Genomic DNA, 20,197 nt, shown 5'->3' on the forward strand with positions numbered 1-20,197 from the left:
AACATGTCAGCAGAGGGGCCAAAGGGGGCCATCTGTTGTCAGTGGGTTCATGGGGTGATGTGTGTCAAGTTTGGTCCAGGTCCGGCCTTTCTGGTGGTGACAGTGGTGTTTTGGATTACCAAAGTGTAGGCCGAGGCTGTTAACTGTCCCAAAGCTAGCATCGTTCTGAGGAGAGAAGTAGGCCGAACAAAGCCAGTTGGTAGTAGTTTTTCCCTCAGCGATCCCAGTGGCCTGTGAAAGTGGTGGCCAATCAGAGCTGGCCCATATTCCGGCCGGCCAATTAGAAAGCTGATCCATATTCTGCCAGGCCAATCAAAACGCGAGCACATATTCCGCCAGGCCAATCAAAACGCTGATACATACTCCGATTTCACTTTTATTATATATATATACACACACACACACACACACACACACACACACATACATACATACATACTGTAGGAATGTTAAATTAAAGAAAGCATTTTTAAAAGAACTGAACTGAAGCTTTTTTTTTTTTAAAACAGAGTTGTACATCTCCTTTGGTTGGCAATAAGTTGCACAATATAATTGCATGGTTTGATCAACTATTACCAAATGTTCTATCAGACCTTGAACTATAGTTAACAGAGTTACAGTCAAAAAGGTCACTTTGAGCCACAGGGAGAGGCAGGTAATACATTGTTCGCACACATTTTATCCTCCCATTTCACTCAGGAGTTTCCCCAGAAATAATAAACATTCACAATGACAAATAACAGAACAATCCTACATATAGTATTTCAAATGTAGACTTGCATTCAATGGCACTCAGTCAGGAAAAGAAAATTCTCCTGCCTTATTTCTTCACCATGAATAGAAGTTCTGTTTGCAAAAACCAGTACGACAATTTTAAGCATTATCAATTGCTCTTAAAAGTATACAAGGGTGAGGCAGTAAAAAAGTTGGCACACACTGCTAACAAGCCACTAGAAGTGAACAAACCTAAGCATAATTATTTAGTAGATTTTCTTAACAACAAATGGAACCTATGTCCACATAAGTGTGTGGAGAGTAGTGTGCAAAAAGATCTGTGCAGAGCTATTATTAACATGTTTTCTATGAAGTAGTTTTTCTGACTAAAGAGGGACGTAAATGTAGGAAAGGGGGCATTCCAGTTGCATTGTCTTGTTCTGTCTACAGGAGCTGCAAAGCCACATCTGTGAACCATCTATTGGAATACAGATGTTTTATCCAATCCAAGATGAGCAGATGCGGATTTCCTACTTTGAACATGGGATGTTGGTGATCAGAAATAGATGAAATGTCTCTAGGGAATTTAGTCCAGGATTTATTCTACTTACGTGGTCATTTTCCTAAAACCACCAAAGGAACCACAATGACACCACAACTTTGATTGCAAGGAAATATCTATAAGTGTCCGTGATCAATACTCAAGCCAGGTTTTTATTCACATAATTTAATATACCCTGCATTGTTGAGTCAATGGAGTGGACTGTCCAGTCAATTACATGAGGACATTCTTAAAACAAAAAGTATCAATAATATTTTGGGCCAGGTTGACAGCTCCATCACTCCTGCAGGAGCCATTTGTAACTAAAAGTTCATGAGATGAAACAATACCCATAGAGAATCTTCAATCTCAAATGAAAAAAAAGAAACCAAATACCAAACTGAGGACATGTTGGGAATGAGCCTTCTGGGGTCAATGATACTACTGATAGTAGCAGGAAAAGAAGAAAGACTCCTCGGGAGCAAGACTAATTTGAGGAGTTACAGAGAAAGAGGCTTAAAGAGATATTTGAGGAATCAACAGATGAGGATTCATTTGAGGGTTTTGAAGGGGAGGAGGGGCTTGAAATGGATGTTGGGGATGTGGCATGGGCTGAAGAGGATGGCATGGAGTGGACACGCGCTCCAGATAATTGTGATGGGGAGACTGGGCTTACTGGTAATGGGGATGCTGAGGAAACGTGGGGTCCTTCAGGATCAGACCCAAGGTGGTCTAACTGGAGGAGTGGGGATAGTTCCACAGCTGAGGATATGTCTGGGCGTCGGCAGGATGGTTTCAGCTTGGATGAGGAATGGGAACAACCTGTGGGAAGGGCAGTGTCCAGCTCGAGTTCTGAAGATGAGTTGTAAATAAATTGGGCCCTTGTGTGTGGCAAGGTGGTTGTTGGGCGCCGTTGGGTTTCGTGTTCGTGTTCCTGAAGACTGGCTTGAGACTGTGCAACCGACGTAAGTTTATTCCGGGTTATTTCTATGACGGGGGCTGGAACTGTGTGGGGTTTCTTTAGACTGCATTGTGATTACTGTCTGCATTAGTTTGCCTCTGTCGTTTTGGCTACTTGTGTCAACCCATTCATGAGGACTTTGCTGTGACGACTTCTCATCTTGGACCTTGGACTGGACATCGTTTTGGCATTACTCTTCACTCCCTATTCCAGCTTGGCTTCGTTCTCAACCCTGTAATTACTCTCTGTTACCGACCATTGGCTTCGTTCCTGACCCTGAAGTAACGCTCCGCTCCCAATTCCGGCTTGACTCCTGGTTCTGCAGTTACTCTCCATTACCAACCGTTGGCTTCGTTCCTGACCCTGAAGTAACACTCCGCTCCCAATTCCAGCTTGACTACTGGTTCTGCAGTTAAGCTCTGTCACGGGTCATTGGCTTGGCTTCTGACCCTGCAGTAACTCTTTGTTCTTCGTTGCTTGTTTTTGGCACCGGGTTGTTTGCGCTGCTTCCGGTGGCAAAGTTCGGCCCGGTTAGGGACGCTGTTTGTTTTGAACCTTTAAACTCTGTTTTGTAACCCAGTTGGGATTCTGTTTATTTTGGTCCCTTGGGAATTCGGCCCATAGTTTGTTTTGCCTTCTCCATTTTGTCCTGCAATTTTGAGCTGAATCTAAGCAGTTTTGTTTTAATCCGGAATATATCTCTGGATAATCCGGATTATTCTCCAGTTTGGTTTTTTTTTTTGGGAGTTTTTTCAGTTTAAATGTCTTTTTCACACTGAAGTTTAAGTGTCGCAAGCTCCTGTGTTTGTTTTAAGAGCTTTTTTGAGTTGTTTATACAATAAACTGTATTTTCATCCATTGGCTGGCGTCTGATCTTGACAGGGAAAGTCCCACTTATAGTTTCCATTAATTCATGATTTTTTCCTCTAAGATGGTTTTGGAAAAAACTTCTGAAATAACCTACATTTTGTAAAAAAAATTGGTCAGAATATCAACAAAATCTCCTATTCGGGGGAGGAGTTGAAGGAGGAAAACAATTTCCACTATTTTCACTGGTTATTCTCCCTCCCCACTTTCCATTTTGTAAAGGAGGGTTGTTTCCACAATGGTGACATGGGTGGGGGGAATAACAGTAAAACAGGGGAAATGGTTTTCCTCCTTCAACCCACCCTCCACCCCCATAAAATGGACTATCCTCTCTCTATTGCCCCCTAGTGGCCTCCATCCAGATAATGAAACAGTACCAAGGTAATAAGTCAATAATTTACAATAAATAATACAATTGTAAAATGTCCATGCTCAACAAATATTATCAAGGATTTCAATTAAAAGCCAAGGAGATGAGTTCTTAAAACCTACACCAGTGATTGAATTAGCTTTGCCTCAGGTTTCATCCAGCATTGTCTCTGTAATATGCATGATTTCAGATTAACTAGAATCAAATCACAGATAAATTGAAAATGGTTGATTTTGCTTTTTTAAAGTAAATAATAATAATAATAATAATAATAATAATAATAATAATAATAATAATAATGAGCTCTGGTGGCGAAGTGCGTTAAAGCGCTGAGCTGCTGAACTTGCAGACCGAAAGGTCCCAGGTTCAAACCCCAGGAGCGGCGTGAGCGGCCGCTGTTAGCTCCAGCTCCTGCCAACCTAGCTGTTCGAAAACATGCAAATGTGAGTAGATCAATAGATAACGCTCCGGCGGGAAGGTAACGGCGCTCCATGCAGTCATGCCGACCACATGACCTTGGAGGTGTCTACTGACAACGCCGGCTCTTCGGCTTAGAAATGGAGATGAGCACCAACCCCCAGAGTCAGACATGACTGGACTTAACATCAGGGGAAACCTTTACCTTTACTACTACTAATAATATAATACTTTATTTTTCTATCCCGCTACCATCTCCACGAAGGGACTCGGGGCGGCTAATATAGGCTAAGCCCAGAACAAAACCAAATAATACAATTACAACAAGTGTCAAGAACTAAAACAATGATACAATAATCAAATAAAATAAACAATAAAAACATAACATACAAGAAAACACATAATAACCAGAAAAATGAGGGGATGATACAAACATCAACCACTAAAGATAAAAGAGGTCGAGCATATAAAATTCACGATTACAGAGTTTTTAAATAAAGTGCATGATCAAGTGTCAGAGAGTCAACTTGTATAATATGAGATAGGGTAAAGTAGGAAGGGAATAAAGTGCTGAGAAGTAATGTATCGGTGATATGAGTCTGTCATATTGGTGGCTATTCAAATGCACACTGAAAGAGCCATGTCTTCAACTGTTTGATGAAGATAGACAGGGTTGGAGGGATTTCCAGGGCCGGGGGGCACTACAGAGAAGGCCCTATCCCTTGTTCCCACAAGCCGAGCCTGAGATAGTGAAGGGAACGAGAGAAGGGCCTCCCCTAAGGACCTAAGAAATCGTGTAGGCTCATAGGGGGAAAGGCGGTTACAAAGGTAGACAGGTTCCAAGCCATTCAGGGCTTTGTAGGTGACTACCTGCACCTTGAAATGGGACCGGAAAGTGACCGGCAGCCAATGGAGCTCCTTAAACAGGGGACTGACCGCTCCCTGTAAGTTGCTCCGGTTAGCAGTCTGGCTGCCGATTATTGAACTAGTTGTAGTTTCTGGGCCATCTTCAAGGGCAGCCCCACTTAGAGAGCACTGCAATAATCCATCCTGGAGGTAACTAAGGCATGGACCGCCATGGCCAAGTCAGACTTCACAAGGTACAGTCGCAGCTGGCGCACAAGTTTTAATTGTGCAAAGGCCCTCCCGGCCACCGCCGACACCTGATCATCAAGCGTCGGCAATGAATCCAGGAGGACCCCCAAGTTGCGGACCTGTGTATTCAGGGGGAGTGTGAATCCGTCGAGCACAGGTTGCCACCCTATGCCTGTGAAGGCTCCTCCTATATTTTCCTCTGGCGAACTGACCTGGAGGACCTCTGTCTTGTTAAGAATTAAGCTTCAGCTTGTTCGTCCTCATCCAGCCCAGCACCGCAGCCAGGCACTGGTCCAGAACCCAAGGGGCTTCCTTGGAATTTGGTGGAAAGGAGTAATAGAGTTGAGTGTCATCTGCATAGAGATGGCACCCAACTCCAAAACTCCGAATGACCTCTCCCAGCGGTTTCATGTAAATATTAAAGAGCGTGGAGGACAGAATAGAACCTTGCAGGACCCCACAGGTCAATGGCCAGGGGTCTAAGCAGGTGTCCCCCACCTTCACCACCTGGAAACGACCCTCCAGGAAAGACTGAAGCCACTGCAAAGCAGTACCCCCAAGACCCATCCCGGAGAGCCGTCCCAGAAAGATACCATGGTCGATGGTATCGAAAGAAAGTATAGTGCTTAACATGGTCCTCTGGGGCAATGTTTCTCAAACTCCTCCAGGTGTTTTGGACCTCGGCTCCAAGAAATCCTAGCCAGTTTACCAGCTGCTAGAAACTGTGGGAGCAGAAGTCCAAAACATCCGAAGGAGCAGAGTTTGAGAAACACAGCTTTAGGGGTTCCCTCTACCAGACAAATGGCAAAACACAACATCTGATCTGTGACAAATCCAAAACCAACGCACCATGATCAATACATGGCTTTTTGACATCAGTTGATCGGGCTATTGATGCAATCTGATTATAAGAGGGAGTTTTGTTTGCATGTGTCCTGTTCAAATATTCAGTGGACTGATTTCATAATGCTGATGTCTATAAAAGACAGGCTTTTAAAATGTGCATTCAGGCTTAGTAAACAAAATACTGCAATGTTTTTATCAATTTGATTGATTAAAATATGTCACCTCTTATTATTTTCTATCAAATAATTTTTACAAATTATATCAGAATGTACATATCCATGGGTAGCAGACACTTTTTGCTTCTCCTAAGATATTTCTAAGATGGTTCTTGATATAACATCTATGCAGGATCCATGCATAATAATTCCTTTCATTAATCTACTTTGAACTCAATGGGCTAGGCATTAATTGGGTTGCACTGTATAAGTCAAATAGAGGCCAGCTTCAGGTTCCAAGTTTTGGTAGTTTCTTGGAACTAAACCCCATTAAGCAGAACAGGACTTTCTTTTGCATAAAAATGTACAAGATTGCACTACTAGTATCAGGGCCGGCCGGAGATAAATTTATATATAAAGCGGGGGGGGGGGGAATTGCGCCCCCCCCCGGTGCCGCGGGAGGTGTGGCCATGTGCCGCGGGAGGCACATGGCCACGCCTCCCGCGGTGCAGGCGGGCCCCGCCTCCTGCTCCCTGGCCCCGCCTCGCACGCAGCGTGGGAGGCGGGGTCACGGCGAGCAGCGCGGGAGGCGGGGCCAGGGCTGGCCCCGCCTCCCACGCAGCTCACCCTGACCCCGCCTCTCACGCAACGTGAGAGGCGGGGCCAGGGCGCACAGGCCAGGAGGCAGGGCTCCGCCCAGACGGGGCCTTGCCTCCCGCCCCGCGCGCCCTGGGCTTTTCCAGGTGGGTAGACTGCACCGGAGGTCCCTGCAGGCCGCGATCGCAGCCTGCAGGGACCTCCGGTGCAGTCTGCCCACCTGGAAAAGGCCAGACGGGCGAGGCTGAGCTGCGTGGGAGGTAGGGCCAACCCTGGCCCCGCCTCCCACGCAGCTCACCCTGACCCCGCCTCTCACGCAACGTGAGAGGCGGGGCCAGGGCGCACAGGCCGGCCATCCAGGGCCATCCCAGCCGGCCATGAGAGCTCACTCGTCGCCGAACAGGCCTTCCTGTTCGCCGGCGAGCGAGCTCATGGTCCCCGCTGGGGGGGGGAAGCCTGACGGCGCCCCCCGGGCCCTGCGCCCGAGGCGGTCGCCTCACGTGGCCTCCATGTTGGGCCGGCCCTGACTAGTATGTAAATCAAGGAGCCGCATTAAGATAAAAATATAAAAGTTATATACATATACAACTACACTTCACTGTATAGGAATTTAAACATTAAAAATAGCAGACAGCTCTGTCTCAAGAACAAACCTATTGAATTTAATAACTATTTCTAGTAAGTAAGTTATGGGATGCAACGTGCATATGGGTGACGGATAGTATGTTTTATGCGACTTTAAAAGCACACACATTCACATGCATCTATGCTGTTTTGATTTATCCCAACAAACCTATTTGAAAATAAATTTCACTACCAAGTAAGCATTTTTGTGGTTGGGCCATAATTCATTCAATGTAATTCAAAGAGATTATAAAATATAGACTGAAACAGATCGCTGGAGTTAGGGCTTATCTATAAGGGGCAGTTGAGCGCAGAGCAGTCCTCAAAGCAGCCCTGGATCTGGCACATACAAACCAAGCTCAAAATTATTACTTAAAACCCTGGGAGCTCATCTACTGTGTGGCCCTCACCACTCTTAACCAGCCATAGAGTTTCATACTAGCTCCTGGCTTCATCGAACCCCCATCTTTGTAGGTGTCTTTGCTAATGTTAGAAAAGGGCACATGTTTAACCAGCAAGACTTGAGGAAGGGAGCAATGAGCACAAGAAAAGGTTCATGGCACTGGTGTCTACTTTGGACAAAGGATCTGGGTGAACTACTCAAACTACCCCAAAGCCACGGAATACTCCAAAGCATCCAGCAAACTCTGGGAGATCCCCTAAACTTACCTATAGTGGAGAGTCAATGTAAAGCAATACTTACTAGAAGCTAATGTACATCATGCGGACAGCCAGAGATCAATTTGTGGTGAATACAAGGTATTTTGCCAATGTAGATAAGCCCTTAGTTATATTTAGAACTAGCTTGGGCACCCGGCGGTGCCCAGTTCATTTGAGAAAGGGATTCTTTGCCCGTGTTCCAAGTTTAGTCTAGGTCCAGGGTCAGCAGAGTTCAGTGGGTGCAGCTGAACTACAATTCCCATGTGCAGATCCCATCATCCATGGTCCATCCTTCTCCAAACAGTGTCAGGATGTATAGTAGGTCATGGGGACTGCATGTGTCAAGTTTGGTTTTGATCAGACATTGGTGGGGGTTGCAGTGGTCTCAGGAAGTGAGTGAAGATACTGCAAGTCCCATCATCCATGGTCCAAACTCTTCCAAACCATACCAGGATGTAGAGTGGGTAATGGGTCCTCTGTGTACCAAGTTTGGTACTGATTCGTCATTGGTGGGAGTCGCAGTGCTCTCAGGAAGCCAGTGAAGGTATTGCAAGTCCCATTGTTCACTTAACCAATTGCAGTAGTTTTGCCTAGCCCACATTTGATTCGTTTGTTTGTCAGAAGATCATGGGGGACCTTGTCGAAGACCTTACTGAAATCTAGATATGTTACATCCACGGCATTTCACAGCTGAATACAATCCCACATTTTTTCTGCTTTGAACTGGAATATATTGCAGATAATTTAGGGCCCTTCTACACAGCCATATAACCAGAGCCGGCCCTAGGTATTTTTCAAGTGTAGGCAAACAGAATTTTGCCCCCCCCCCAAAACCAATCACTGAAAAATAAAAGCGCTGGATAAGTGTAAATGTTGGATAGTAAGGAGGGATTAAGGGAAAGCCTATTAAACATCAAATTACATTAAGATTTTACAAACTAAGCACCAGAAAAAGCAGTCTCGACTGCGCCCCCGTATGTTTTGCGCCACAGGCGACTGCCTAATTCACCTCATTGTTGGACCGCCCAAAATCTTCTTCCTAGGTCAGCCCTTGTTGTTCGAGTAGGATGACCCTACAAGTGTAGTGTCTTGGCGGTGGGTATGTAGGTGACTGTGAAGTCCTATTTTTGACCTGCACGTTTTTCTGCAGTGAGGGCATTGGTTTCCAGGTGGGAGGTGATCCCGGTCAGGGTTAGCTCGACACGCCTTCCTCTTGTTCAATTTCTTCCTTTCGCCCTCCATTTGTGCCTCTTCGAACTCCACAGCACTGCTGGTCACAGCTGACCTCCAGTTAGAGCACTCAAGGGTCAGGACTTCACAGTTCTCAGTGTCTATGCCACAGTTTTTGAGGTTAGCTTTAAGCCCATCTTTAAATCTCTTTTCCTGTCCACCTACATTCTGTTTTCTGGTCTTTAGTTGGCAGTACAGTAACTGCTTTGGGAGACGGTGATCGGGCATTTGGACAGCGTGGCCAGTCCAGCGGAGCTGAGGCCGTAGGAGCATCGCTTCAATACAATAACCCAGAATATCAAGGCAGAAAATCCCACAGTATCTGCTTTGAATGGGGGCCCTTCCACACAACCCTATATCCAAGAATATAAATGCAGGAAATCCCATCATATCTGCTTTGAACTGGGATATCTGAGTCCACACTGTCATAAATTCCAGTTCAAAGCAGATATTGTGGGATTTCCTGCCTTGATATGCTTGGAAATATGGCTGAGCGGAAGGGCACTTAGGCCCCCTCCACACAGCTGAATAAAATCCCACATTATCTGCTTTGAGCTGGAATAAACAGCAGTGTGGACTCAGATAACCCAATACAAAGCACATGTGGGATTTTCTGCCTTGCTATTCTAGGTTATATGGCTGTGTGGAAGGGCCCTTAGTTATCTGAATCCACACTGCCATATATTCCAGTTCAAAGCAGATAATGTGGGATTTTATTCAGCAGTGTGGAAGTGGCCTGAAGTGAAGTGAATTCCCTCCCACCCGCCAAATTACCCTCAGCTGCACTTCTGAGCGCCCCATCCCCGCCTATAAGGGGTGACTCTCTCGCGAGACTTCGTGCGATCTCCCCGCCCCCCTTTTCCGGCGAACGGGGTAACCTCGCGAGAGTTCCCCCCGGACAAGATGGCGGCGCGGTCGAGCCGCTGAGAGGAGCGGCCAGCGGCGGACGCGGAGCGGGAAAGGGAGCGGCGGCGGGCTCGGCCTGCGGGGCGTCCCCGAGCGGAGACGCGGGGGCATGCGGTCGGGACGGGACTCTCCCCCGCCGCGGCTCTGAGCGCTTCGGGCCCTTCCCCACCGCCGCCACTGGCTCCTCCTCTCCCCGCCGGGGCCCCGCTGGCGATGACTGGAGAGAAGCTGCGCTCGCTGCGCAGGGACCACAAGCCCAGCAAGGAGGACGGGGACCTGCTGGGGCCCGGCGAGGAGGAGGCAACGGCCGCGCCCGGCGGGGGAGGAGGCGGCGGCGGCGGCGGAGGAGGAGGGGGCGGCTTCACCGGGGGTGGCAAGAGCGGGCGCCTTGCCGGGGGCCACCGCGTCTTCACCAACCACCACCGGCTGCCTCTCAAGGCCGGGCCGGGGGCCTCTTCCCCCGCCGAGGCCGAGAAGGCCGCCATCGCCGCCGCCCAGTTCCCCGTCCACGAGTGCGTCTTCAAGGGAGACGTCAGGCGCCTCTCGGCCCTCATCCGCACGCAGGGCATCGGCCAGAAGGACAGCCACGGTGAGCCTTCCGCCGCCTCTGCCCAAGAGCCATTCGGACTCGCTGCACTACAATTCCCAGGGCTGTATAGTACAGAGCCGTGGCAGCCCCAGTGGTGTCGGACTGCATTCCTTTCACACTGTAGACCAGCCATGGGCAGACCTGGGGGCCTAAGTTTGTCCATGCCTGTTGTAGACGTACCCTGGAAGAAAGTGGAAGAGCAGGAGGCCACCGCCTTCCTTTCTCTAACAGGGAAGCTATAGGTTGCTGTGAGTTTTCCGGCCTGTGTGGCTATGTTTCAGAAGCATTCTCTTCTGACATTTCGCCCACATCTATGGCAGGCATCCTCAGAGGTTGTGAGGTCTGTTGGAAACTAAACAAGTGGGGTTTATATATCTGTGGAAAGTCCAGGTTTGGAGAAAGCACTCTTGTCTGCTTGATTAGCCTTGCAAATTCAAAGCCTGGCTGCTTCCTGGCTGCGGGAATCCTTTGTTGGGAGGTGTTAGCTGGCCCTGATCGTCTGTCTGGAATTCCCCTGTTTTCAGAGTGGTCTTCTTTACTGTCCTGATTTTAGAGCTACAGGGGAGCTATAGTTTTACAAGTTCTTTAGCCTCTTCTGCCAGGGAGCGTTGGGGTCCCACCAAGCTACAACTTGGAGGGCTTCATAGTGTCAAACTGCATTCCTACCTTTAGTAGAGGTGCAGTTTCCTGAATACCTTAAGGTTTCCTCTCAGCTTCAGATTTGTTTTTTGTTTTTTTGGTGTGTGTGTGTGTGGGGGGGGGGGTGATCTCTCAGCCTCTTGTCCAAAACCCAAAAAAGGGAGCCTTGGGGACCTTTCAGACAAGCCCTATATCCCGGGATCTGATCCCAGGTTTTCTGTTTATCCCAGATTATCTGGTAGTGTGGATTTGTATAATCCAGTTTAAATAATAAAACCTGGGATCAGATCCTGGGATACAGGGCCTGTCTGGAAGGGCGCCTGATTGTGCATGCCTTGTTCCTTTGAACTGGGTTTCTTCTCAGTTCCAGATTTTGTGGGGTGATCTCTCAACATCTTAAGAGTTGAAGTGCAGTTGGATCTGCTTTTAAAAAAAATCTAAATCATGATTTTTATAGAGGGACACTATGGCTCCTTCCACACTGCCCTATATCCCAGGATCTGCTCTGAGCGTATCTGTTTATCCCAGATTATCTGACAGCAGAGACTCATAATCCAGTCCAATGCAGATAATCTGGAATTGGATCCTGGGATGTAGGACCATGTAGAAGATGCCTATCTTAAAGTCTCGTTGTAAACAATGGCACAGGAGGCCCCATCTACACTGACCATTTAAGAAAGTGGTTTCACTGGCAGATGATTAGTTGGGAAATCCCGGAACCAGTTTGAGATTGTTGATGACACAAACTACAGGGCATTGATGCACTTTGAGGACTGTCTTTGGATATTTTTGTGGGAGTTTGTTGTCTGGCTGCAACAGTTTAAAGCTAGCTTTAAACTGCATTAAATGGTCGGTGTAGATGGGGTCCTACTGTGCCATTGTTTACAATGAGACTTGAGTACCCACAAGGTCCAGGAACTAAAATATAGTGGATGCCAAGGGCCCACTGTATTGGCTTGAGAGAGAACGGTGATATTTATACACTCTCCATCTCTTCTGTTGGTGATCAGCATTGCTTTTATATTCCCCAGACTAGGATTGCTTCACCTGCACTGGAATATATGTTGGCTTTTATCCTCTTGAGTACTGTATCTGGGGCCTTGCGCATGTAAACCTGCCATGATCCAGTAAAGAAGCTTTCATCCAGAAAGGCTTTGTGAGGGCAGAAATTCTACTCACCCAGATTTGAGTTGCATCCAGTCAAGACACATCTATTTGGGGTTGCACACACTAGGGCAGGGGTCCCCAAACTAAGGCCTGGGGGCCACATGCAGCCCATCAAAGCCATTTATCCGGCCCTCGCGGCGGCGGCTCCCTCCTCCTCCTCCAAGGAAAGTGCGTGCGGCATGAAGGAGGAGGGAAAGGAGCACGCCTTTCCCAGCTCCTCCCTCACCTGATGCGTGCCTTCCAAAGCTTTGCTCGTTTATAATGGTATTTTAATTATTATTTAATTAATTATTAATTATTAAGGAGTGCTTTGCTAATGCTTTTGGTGCACAAAGGCAGAAGGGGGTTGGACTAAATGGCCCAAAGGGTCTCTTCCAACCCTCTTTATTATTATTATTGACAGAAGGACACAGTATAACACAGCAAACGAGATATATATGCTGGATTTCGTATCACAAAATCATATGTCGAACATTTCCCAATCATTTAGGACTGTGTGATTTATACACACACATATATAATTAACATTGAGGCTGGGCGGCCATCTGTCAGGGGTGCTTTGCTAATGCTTTTGGTGCACAAAGGCAGAAGGGGGTTGTACTAAATGGCCCAAGGGGTCTTTTCCAACCCTCTTTATTATTATGATTATGATTATGATTATTACTAACATTGAGGCTGTATTTGTTCCCGTTTTGATTTTTTACTTCAAAATAAGTGTGCAGTGTGTATGGGAATTTGTTCATAGTCTGGCCCTCCAACAGTAGGAGGGACCATGAACTGGGCCCCTGTTTAAAAAGTTTGGGGACCCCTGCACTAGGGCGTTTTATGATGTGTTTCTGATATTATTTCTGGGTGAATTAGAAGAGGCAACTTGGTTAGTTTGTGGCTGTTTATGTTAATAAAATTCAGTTTTCATGGTGGGGAAACATCACAAAACAGTTTAAGTTTCAAGTAAACAGTACAGCTTATGAACCTAGCATTTTCCAGGGAAAATACGATGTCCAAAAGTAAAAAATATCATTCTTCACATTTATGATAATTGTCATTCTTGTACAGGTCATACAGGATATGATGCTTCCTGCTATGCATTTCATAGGAATCTGTAATCCTCCTTCAACCAGGTGCTTTCCTGTTGTTTTTTTCTCCAGCTGCCATGAATCAAAAATTGGTCAGTAATACTAAGAAATTATGGGAATTTCACCCCAGGACATTTGGAAGGTGCAATGTGCTTTGGAATATTATCATATCTCATGTTGAAATTGACACTTCCTGATTTATACTTACTATAAGGAACTGTAAAATAAGTCCAGATTGTCAGGGTTGTTAGAAAGCATGCAATAATCCATTCCAAACTTTTGAATGAGATGCACCTGTGCAAATAATGGCAATGAGGAGAGTCCAGCTGCAATTGTCTGCAAAGGGAGTCTTCTCAAATCCAATGAGATTTGTGGTACCGTAAATTGGACTGCATTTGTTCTCTTCAGCACTACCCTCAGGGAGGGACTGCCTTTCATGTAATGTGTTAGGAATGTGATTATTCTGGAAGGTAATATGCTACTCCATAAATTCTCCAGTTACTTAGTGACTAGATTTTCCAAGAGGATAATTATGATGTCATCTGCCTCCTTCACCTGGAGCTATGAAGTTGGGCTGTGGCCAGTTTTTAATATAGTACCAAATTCCTAAGGTGTGTGTTTCCTCTCTCTCTCTATTCCCAGTAGTATTTATTGTAGACTTTCTCTTTTGTGTTATTAAATGGCCCACTGAGTTTTTTAATCAAATAGAATTTTAGGTAATACCTTTGTACTTGGTAAAATGTTATAATTATGCTGTGGAATTTTCACATACACATCTTTCAGTGGATGGAGTTGTGTTCTACCCAGTACTGTAAATTTTGGGTAATGATGACTAGATTGCCAACCAGCAAGAACCCCAGTTGAATGGATGAATTGTGTGGAGATGGGTCTTACAGATTTGGACAGATCCACCTTCTATGAACTCTTCCTCAGAAAATAGATCATGAGTCCAGTGAATCCATGTGACCCGTGACCAATCATTTATTTCACACTAGCGTATATACCTGCCATTGCCCTGGTGTGCATTTTCTAGTGGTATTTATTAGAAATGTTCATTAGCTGTATGATTTTAGGAATGGTTCAGTCAAATAAGTAAGAAGGTGCCTCAAGGATGCCATATTCCAGCCCCTAAGGAGATGAAGCTTGAGCTCCTGGTGGGGAAGCAGTTCCATACATCTCCCTTGCCCTTCCCAAACTCCTACTTTCAACCAGTCAAAGAGTAAGCAGGCTCTTCTCCATGTCCCTTTGAACCCAGCAGCCTCAAGAAACCATCCATCCCAGAGCCCTCATACTGCCTTCATAACTTGCCATCATGAGATTTCAGGGGCATGTGAGATTTGAGATGTGATAGGAGCACTGGATGCCTGTGAGAAACCTTCCTCTTGTGAGATTTGAGGGGATTCCTGCCTGACACAATTTTCATGATTGGGGCCCTAATCATGAAAGGGGTGGGTTTTTACATTGGAATTCCCCCATCATTTCAATGTACATAGTGAAGAGTATATGTACCAGGTTTAAGATACTAACATATGTACATGCATACATCTATACATATTACTTTCACATATATACTGGTAGATAGGATTTAGGAAAATAAAATTAATTTTCTGTTGGGTTAAAAAACTCTTCAGTATTACAAGGCATGCCAAAACAGTATATATTTATTTGACCAGAAATTATCCCAGGAGTGTATGCCTTGTCAAGCGGTGGCAGCGGGTATCTTAGTGCATTTATGCTAGTAAAGAATAAAGTAATGAACATTTAGGGGGAAATGCTTAAGCCTTTGAGTAAGGGTCTATGTTGAATGATTTCCAAATAATCATTCAGCATAAAGAGACCATTTGCAAACCTATCACATTGCACTTCTGTTGTTGTAGCACTATTATTTTGCTTTAAATTCCAAGTAACATTCTGGGGGTTGTAGCTTACTGAGGCCCAAGAGCTCTCTGGCTAGGACTTCTAAATGCCCTTCATAAACTTCAAATGCATAGCAATTAAAGTGGGATAACAGTTCAGTGTGATATGGCCCTTGGAACAGAATTGTTCTGCTGTTTGCTGAGCCAGCTTGGTTACTGGAATAAGAATCTAGTTGGAGAAAACATTCTGTCCCTAGACCTGTTATGACTGCACATGTAAAGCCTGAGTCTCACCTTGTGCAGGCATGTGTTTTCTGCTTCTGGTAGGTAAAGAGAGTGTGCAGTATATATCACTCTCAGAATTAAATGGGTGATCATTGTAGCAAAACTGCACAGCTGCAATACCGTAAAGTCTGATGTCATATTATAGAAAACTCATATTTGTCATATTTTAGTCAGTTAATTAAATCTTTAACTTTAATGTAGACAGTAATATTTTGAAACACATACTTGGATTTTGTTTAAATTTAAATCATATTATATAATACAGCAGTACCATTTTGGGAACATGTTCTGTTGAGGAAGGGGAGAAATCTGAACTAAGAAGGTATCAACATGATATCGAAAACTTTTATCAACTTATCGTAAACTTTTAAAAAGTATGATTAAATAAGCCCCATTTTTGTTGATCAAAAGGGTTTTAACTGTTATAATTGATTAGATGTTCTTACCCCAATAAAGGATGTCAACAAGTATTATGATGGTCAAGGTAATTCAGTTAGAGACACCAGAGCAAATCTCAGGTTGCAGGGTTTGCCATCGTGTAAGTGCTGTCCATGGTTCTTTTCAATCCTTTAGAAAGAAACCTAATTTTCTGGTGAATTCCAGTCCCTTTGCATCTGTGATAATTCTTTGAAGCACTACTTAGTTTATTTCTCTTGCAGGGAGCAGGGAAAACCTGTTAGCAAGAATAGTGAAATGTTATTTTGAAAGCGGTATGTGTTGTCATGTATTCATGCACTCTGTGATATTAAATAGAATAGGAGAGAGTAAAGAAACTACTTTCTCTTGGGTTGCTACTTTATACACATAGCATGTGTTCTATGAGAAACCACTACATCTATGATTGTTTTGACATTGTAGTATTATTTCTGAAAGAAGTAACTGCATACGCAAGTAGTCTCTCCTTCAGACCTCCACAGTATCAAGGCCACTTAAGTCTTATGGTTGTCACTGGAACATAAGCTTGCTCCTTGTGAGCCTTTGAGGCAGAGCAGCAGTTAAAATTCCCAAAATACCACTTGTTCAGTTAAGATAGATACCTTGGGATAAACACTGATAGATTTATATAACAAAATGAGATTCACTCCACATGTTGCAATAATTCTTCCTATAGAAGCCAGAAACAAAAAAAGTGCCTTCTTATTCTATCTTTTTACAAATTTCTTCAGTGATTATAAAGAACCACATAGAGAAAGTACATTTAAAAGTATTTAAAAGTATTTTATGTATGCCTAGTACAGGTCCTCCTGCAGGCCTGAAGTCTGACAATAAAGACTGGACACAGCATGCTTGGAGGTCACTTTAGAGGAAATGTCATACTATCCCGGATTTTCATAATGTTGATATTGCTGGTGATGTAAGATAGTCCTGTTTATTTCACAGAAAATGTCATATTTGGCTTTTGATACTATCCATCAGGACCATAGCCAGAAAAAAAGGGGGGGATTTTTTTTTTCTAGCGAATCATGAAGAGTAGTTCCATAATGCAAAATAATTTAGAAATCGGGCCCCATCGATAAACTTTAGTGGACATTCATGGGGATTTGGTTAATCAGTTAAAATTTATGAGTAAACCAGGTTTTTTTAAACCTGAACATTTTTTGGGGGGAGGGGGGGTTGAACCCCTAACCCACAACCACTCATCCCCCTGGCTACAGCCCTGCTATCAATAGTACTATTCTCCTGAACCAGTTATTTTGTTCAGTGTTAGAAACACTGTGCATCACAGTTTCCACCCTCACCTTCAAAGTTATTCTTATCTCTTTGGGCATTAAAATGTAGTGTGTTACAGAATACCTTCTCACCTCTGATGTTCCTTGATATCTGTAGGAATCTACTGAGAGAGAGAGAGATCACTTTGGGATTTGGAGCAAAGTGCCACGGGTATACAGATGCCACAGAGACTTTTGCTGAGTCTTCTGAATTGGATGTGGCCTCAAAAGCCCTTGATTGTGTCTGGAATCATTGCAATATGGACACCTTGTGTCCAAGCAGTCATTGACTCCGTGGGATAGATCTGTGCCTTTTGTGAATGGAGTTGCACTCTCTCTGAAAGAAATGCACTGGAAACCCAAGTGGTATGGCTCATTCTGTACCGGGCCTTTGTGGCTTGTGTATAAGCGATCACCTCCTCTGCACAGAGGTGACTTTGCTGCAGTGGGGAAGGCAGTGGTAAGCTTGAGACTGGATTATTGTAATGTGCTTTCTCTGAGGTTGCCCTCAAGCTTGACCTGGAAACCTCTGCTAATGCAGAGCCTGATAGTCTGACTGTTGTTGAGAGCTGGTTCCTTTATTAACATATAACTCCCTTCCTAAAAGAACTGTACTCACTGCCTTATTGCTATTGGTTCATGTGTAAGGCTTGGATAATGGCACTAACAACATGGTACCAAGATATCCAAGAATGTCTTTTATCCATTATAATAGCCACTGGGATTGTTGTTGATTGTTGCTTTTGTGCTTCTGAGATTTGTTTGGTTGTCATTTGGAATAGAGGCTCTAATATTTTAGTTCCCACTCTGAAGTACCCACTACCACTTGATGTTAGGCATGGATTGATATCACTATGTTTTTGATTTAAGCCCAAGGTACATTTTATTTAAACAAGCTTGGAATACTTGACATGGATTTCCTGATTGTAATTGATTCCATATTTTTCATTTTTCCATAGTATTTTGATCTCTTTATTGTACATTGCTTGGAAATCGTTTGGCCTTTTCTTAAATAATTTAAAAAATAAAATAAAATGTAAAATAATGTATAAAAGTAAGAAAGAAAGTTCGCTTGCTGAGAAAATGCGGAGTGCTATTTGAATCAGCAGGTCCCCTTTCTGTGCTAAATTATAGATCAGTTTTCACATCATTGACATAAGCACAGCTGTATTAAATGAATAAACAAATGGTTGGTTGATCATGAGGCTGGGTAGGTAGAGGACAAAGTTTTGTTACAACAAATGTTTTTTCCCCTAAAATGTTGGATAATGTGGTGTTTCACCTATAATTGATTGACTTGACTCACTTTTAGAGTTAAAAGTCTCATGGCTGGTATCACATCATTTAACAGTCAGTTTTACTGTAATTATTAGATTTTTTCCAAAAAAATGTAGCCACAGTTCTCTGTAGAATAGAGTGGTTAAACTGTCAGAATCCTTTGTTTTCAGTTCCTACACTGAATCCCCTCATTTTGATTTTTAAATTAAAATTAAGAAATTGCTTATCAAAGTTGTAATGGTAGTAAGTAATAAATATTTTGAACACAGCTTAGAAGCTATTACAGTAAATTGAGAAATATTCTCATTATGCGTAATGGCCCCCAAACATTGAATAAAATGTTTTAAATCACATAAGGAATATCACAATTTAATTGAAAAGTAACTTAAAACATAATTTTGTTGGAAGTACGTATCTACAAAAAACTGGTCCTATTTTGTTAATCAGCCATACTTTCTGAATTAGAGAACAGCTTCCATTAGTTACCAGTTTAACAACAAATTTCCCCATCTCTGTTGATTTTCATTGAGTAGTTCTGGCTAGTAAGTGTAGCAGTAGTTTGATATACCAATAAAACTAGATGTGTGTAGTATTGAACACAATTTTTTCTGGCCTGGATCAAGTGGTGTATACAGTTCCATTAACAGAACTTGAAGGGGGGGGGGGGGGGGCTTCTGCAATCCCTTGGAACACTCAGGACTATAGAAAAGCAGGGAAGAAAGTTCCACTGCACATCCAATTTCAGTTTACTTTAAAAGGTCTCTGCTTAAAAAATCCAGAGTTATGCAACTTCATCACCTACAGCAAAAAAAGGCATTCCAGTTTATGAAAACTGCATTCTTTCCTTTCATTTGTAGTCATATTCCTGCACAGTAAAATGCCCCAGACAGCTGGAAATCCTGCTTAGCTTTCCAACCCTACTTGTATGATTTTCCAGCCATTATGTTTCTTCTCTGTCATAAAAAATAAAGTTTGAGGGTATCAAGATGCTGAGCTGTATGTCCATTATCCAATTCTGTGTTCTCGTATCACAACTGCAACTCCTAACACTTGCTGAAATATAATTTAAAAACTTAACTTATTTTTAAAGGATTATGTATGTTGACCTTTTTTAAAAAATAAAGTGCAATTTATATTTTGTCCTTGGGAATAGTTAGCTTGCAGTATAGTAAATAAATACATAATCTTCAGTTACATACTTGTAGTTTAATAAGAGGTTGTTTGCAAAACTGGATCTGTGCAATGAATAAATCAAATCTGTTTAATAATTTATTAGAATAAATTCCTTATGGGTAGTGACCTAGATATGTCATTCCTAATAATGTACAATCCATACTTAATTTAGGGTGATTGGATATTTTGGTATTTTTCTGCCCATTTTAATTATCCTATTAATTTTTGTAGGAACAAAATTGAATCAGAAACAACACAGATAATATACTAAAGTAATTTTTTCATGTAATTAATACTACAAATAGGGTTGTTGGACTTGAATTCTAAACTCAAAAATAGTAATAGTTTTTAGAAAAGTTGTATAAATTCACTAAACATTTTTTTTCCTTTATAGGAAACACTCCATTACATCTTGCCGTGATGCTGGGGAATAAAGGTTGGT

The 20,197-nt window shown here is 43.5% G+C and overlaps 2 protein-coding genes across 2 annotated transcripts in view; one reads left to right on the forward strand and one right to left on the reverse strand.

Annotated features, from left to right (window-relative positions):
- Window positions 1–20,197, reverse strand: part of lrrc7 (leucine rich repeat containing 7) — a 645,519-nt gene that overhangs the window by 260,651 nt on the left and 364,671 nt on the right. The window lies entirely within an intron of this gene.
- The window catches only part of ankrd13c (ankyrin repeat domain 13C), a 36,158-nt gene continuing 25,910 nt past the window's right edge, over window positions 9,950–20,197 (forward strand). Inside the window, exons 1-2 of the mRNA XM_062978166.1 lie at window positions 9,950–10,572; window positions 20,150–20,191. Coding sequence (XP_062834236.1) covers window positions 10,197–10,572; window positions 20,150–20,191 — 418 coding nt within the window. The 5' untranslated portion in view covers window positions 9,950–10,196. The remainder of the gene's footprint in view (window positions 10,573–20,149; window positions 20,192–20,197) is intronic.

The sequence above is a fragment of the Anolis carolinensis genome, chromosome 4, assembly GCF_035594765.1.
Source record: "Anolis carolinensis isolate JA03-04 chromosome 4, rAnoCar3.1.pri, whole genome shotgun sequence".
In the NCBI taxonomy this organism is placed as follows: domain Eukaryota; kingdom Metazoa; phylum Chordata; class Lepidosauria; order Squamata; family Dactyloidae; genus Anolis; species Anolis carolinensis.